The 3,696-nt window shown below is 41.5% G+C and overlaps 1 protein-coding gene across 3 annotated transcripts in view; it reads right to left on the bottom strand.

Annotated features, from left to right (window-relative positions):
- The window catches only part of tmprss6 (transmembrane serine protease 6), a 13,429-nt gene extending 9,837 nt beyond the window's left edge, over positions 1–3,592 (bottom strand). For 2 of the 3 annotated variants that reach the window (XM_081710475.1, XM_081710477.1), the window contains exons 1-5: positions 3,453–3,592; positions 2,947–3,079; positions 669–826; positions 136–203; positions 1–26 (exon numbers count right to left, since the gene is read on the bottom strand). The exon at positions 1–26 is cut by the window's left edge and continues 162 nt beyond it. In XM_081710475.1, the coding sequence (XP_081566601.1) occupies positions 1–26; positions 136–203; positions 669–826; positions 2,947–3,079; positions 3,453–3,512 (445 nt within the window). In that variant the 5' untranslated portion in view covers positions 3,513–3,592. The remainder of the gene's footprint in view (positions 27–135; positions 204–668; positions 827–2,946; positions 3,080–3,452) is intronic. The other variant, XM_027014876.3, reaches the window with a different exon arrangement.
- Positions 3,593–3,696: the final 104 nt, after the last annotated feature.

Here is a 3,696-nt window from a genome sequence, read left to right as displayed (position 1 = left end):
AGAAGTGTGCCACTACACTTCCTTCCCTGTAGAAATGGACACATGCATGGTAGAACTGATGGCTCGAGTATCAGGAAGGGTCTTACAGTGATGTAGTACAGATGAGTCAGTGGGGGAAATGGGATTCCTTCTTACCCAAAGGCAAAGACAGTGGTGGATTTAAAATACCGCGCCAGGTCAGTGGACTTCACAAGCTTCTCCACCTTGAAGAATGCATACAACACTTTGTGATTTATATTCAAATATTACTGAGACATTGGTTAAGTAATTAATAATAAATCTTTAAACACCATTTATACTGAGATAAACAACGCAGCCGTATGCTACAGTCTTATGTTTTATGTGATGCACAAATTTATATATATTTTGAGGAAACATTTGGAGCATTTGGTCTTTATAATCCCAATTACAAACCCATTCACACATGGACACATCCAAAACAAAAACAAATATCCAGTGGGATGCAGTGAGACTCAGAGGGCAACGGAGCCACTGAACTGAAATGCCCTTATGGTGTTCGTTTGTGTTTAGTGTAACCTCCAGTAAATCCTGTTTGGTGTCGGCGTGTTAGCGTAACAGTGTAACAGCGCGGAGTGAGCCGTGCGCGTTAGTGCATTAACAGGGCTGGAGCTGCCCGCATCTGCTCGCCAGTGAGAGTGGAGTCAGACCATGGCCTCCACCGTGTGTGCCTCCACCCAGAAGACCTGGCTGCTGTGCGATGAAAGGCCAACAGAGAAGTTTCTGTTCAGGATGGAGACCTGGGCTGTGTATTGTTGCTGCACCCGCGGCTCCAACACCCACACCTTGTACTCTGTGGAGAGAGATTCTGCAACACTCACTTTGAAATATGTTCATGTTTGTCACAGACAGACATTAGTTCATGTTGCTCTCTTCAGTACAGTTTATGTACTATGTATAGCATATTGTATGTATATGTGTGTATGTATATATATATATATATATATATATATATATATATATAACACACACACACACATTACATGGTATATACTGTATATAGTGCTGTTTACTGCTCTGTTGATCATCCGTGAACAGAACATTCCGGTTTATGTTATTTCTGTTATTACGAGAAACGCTTTGGCAATAAAATATGATTATGTCATTCCAATAAAATTAATTTGAATTGAAATTGAGAGCAAAACAGAGAAAAGATGGGACTTTGCGTTTTCAAGCCTGCAGTCACAGGTAGGCCATTGGTACGGCAGCCGTATGTTGCACTAAAGGTACCAAAAATAGCTGTGTTTTTGGATCTTTACACACAGCTCTGACAGTTCTGGGTTGACAGTGATCTCCCAGCCAAACGCACCCAGCCAACACTCAAAAACTAACCAGTAATGAGGAGGAGGGGGTTGCCTACTGGGCTATACGTGAAAATAAGTTCTACACTGTGTGCACAATTATTAAGCATGTTGTATTTTTGAGGATTCGTTTTATTACTCAACAACTACAGTGCTCTCAGTCCGTCCAAAAATGTTAATAAACCTCAGACCTGAATATTTAAGAAAGTAAAAGGGAGGTTTTGGCTTTCTTAGGAGAATATTATTAGTGTGCAGAATTATTATGCAGCTAAATTTAAAAAATGGAAATTTGCCAATCTCAACTTTATTTTCATCTGTTAAAGTGAGAATAATAAACAAACAATTCGATTTACAAATAAAAATTTCTGACACTTCAAAAAAAAAATCAGTGCCACCCTTCTTTTCAATAGCAGCCGTAAGTCTTCCGCGCACGGAGTCTGTCAGTATCTTAATCTGATCAGCTTTTTGTGCAGCAGCAACCACGGCCTCTCAGACACTGTTCAGAGAGCTGTACTGTTTTCCTTCACCGTAAATCTCCCGTTTAACAAGGGCCCACAAGTTCTCAGTAGGGTTCAGGTCAGGTGATAAATGGGGCCATGTCATTATTCTTTCATCTTTAAGGCCTTTACTGGTTAGCCACGCAGTGGAAAACTTTGATGCATGCATAAAAATCATTGTCTTCTTGAAAGGTGCAGACTTTTTCCTGTACCACTGCTTGAAGAAAGTGTCTTCTAAAAACTAGCAGTAGGTTTGGGAGTTTGAGTCCATCTTCAACCTGAAAATGTCCAACTAGCTCATCTTTAAGAATACCAGCCCATAACAGTACCCCACCTCCACCTTACTGGAGTCTGAATCGCAGTGGAGCTCTGTGCCCGTTACTGATCCAGCCACGGGCCCATCCATCTGGTCCATCAAGGCTCACTCTCATCTCATCAGTCCATAATACCTTTGAAAAATATTGACCCAGTCTTTACGTTTCACCTTATGTGTCTTGTTCAGTGGTGGTCAGGTTTCAGCCTTCCTTAACTTGGCCATGACTGAATACTGAATGCCTTGTACCTCTGAGCACTCCAGGTAGTTTGCAGTTCTGGAATATGACAGCACTGGAGGATAATGGGTTCCTGGTCTCTTCACATTTGATTCTTCTCAAATCTTTAGCAGTTCATTTGCATCTTTTTTTTCTCAACATGTTTCCTGCCACCCTGTTGACTATTTGCAACAAAACATTTGATCACACCCCAATATCTTATCAATTTTAAGAGTGCTGCATCCCTCTGAAAGACTTTTTGCAAGTTTTGACTTTTCAGAGTCAGTTAAATCTTTTTTTGGCCCATTTTGCCTGAGGAAGAGAAGCTACCTAATAATTCTTCACACCTTGATATAGGGTGTTGATCTCCTTAGGCCACACCCTCCCTCATTACACAAGTACACATCACCTGATATGTTTAAATCCAATAAGCATTCGAGTTTATATAGCTTAGGGTTGGAAAATATGCATAAAAATGATGACATGGTCTAAATACTCTCTTGCCTAATCATTGTGCACACAGTGAATAACTTCAAAGTGAAAGATTCTCTGAAGAGTCTGGAATAAACTGGTTGGTGAGGCTATGCTTATACAGCCTACCTAGAAAGTACCAGAGCAGGACAGATAATCCAGCCAGGCTCAGGACGGTGATGATGATGATGATTACCACAGCAACCCGTCTTGGGAGAGAGTCGCGTGGAGTGCGCGGAAGTACAGCCTTAACGGGTTTTGTCTGGGGAGGAGGTGGGGGTGGGTGTCGGAGGTGGGAGTGGGGGTGGGGGCATGGAGTGAAATGAACCTACAGCAAGGTAACTCTCCTTGCCTTTAAAATGTAAAATGCCTCTCTTTTAGGTGGGGTACAGGCAAGTCAACATTTATGGTATTCGATCATTTATGGGTAGTCAACATTTATGATACGTTTATGGTATAATTACAGAATTGTTATTATAGTGATACAATAATTGGAAGAAAGAAGCGACTCATATACTGATTGATATAAATGTTCAGCTCACACTTTTACATAAATTCTGCAAACAAAGTACTCACTGCCCACGAATTAAATGTTACTATGGGTTTTAAATACTTGCGATACCAGACCGTCGTACCATTGTACCGTCCACGGTGTACACAGAGTTCGCCGCATCTTCGCCTTTCCTCAAATCCATAATTCTATAAGCCTCGCTGTCTAGATCCAGTCATCTCCGGAGAAAAAAAAACATCGATTCAGTCCGTGTGTCGTGGAATATATCACTCCTTTGAAATGCGCCTATATTTTAGCCACCCGTGGGCATACATAACTGTAGGCCTAGTGACCTTGAATTGTCTGAAGAGCGCACAGGGTCCGTTTTA

This window comes from Electrophorus electricus, chromosome 3 (assembly GCF_041902795.1).
Source record: "Electrophorus electricus isolate QZ-2024a chromosome 3, ASM4190279v1, whole genome shotgun sequence".
NCBI classification, from domain to species: domain Eukaryota; kingdom Metazoa; phylum Chordata; class Actinopteri; order Gymnotiformes; family Gymnotidae; genus Electrophorus; species Electrophorus electricus.
Note: the sequence above shows the minus strand (reverse complement) of the source record. Positions and strands in the feature narration are given on the sequence as shown.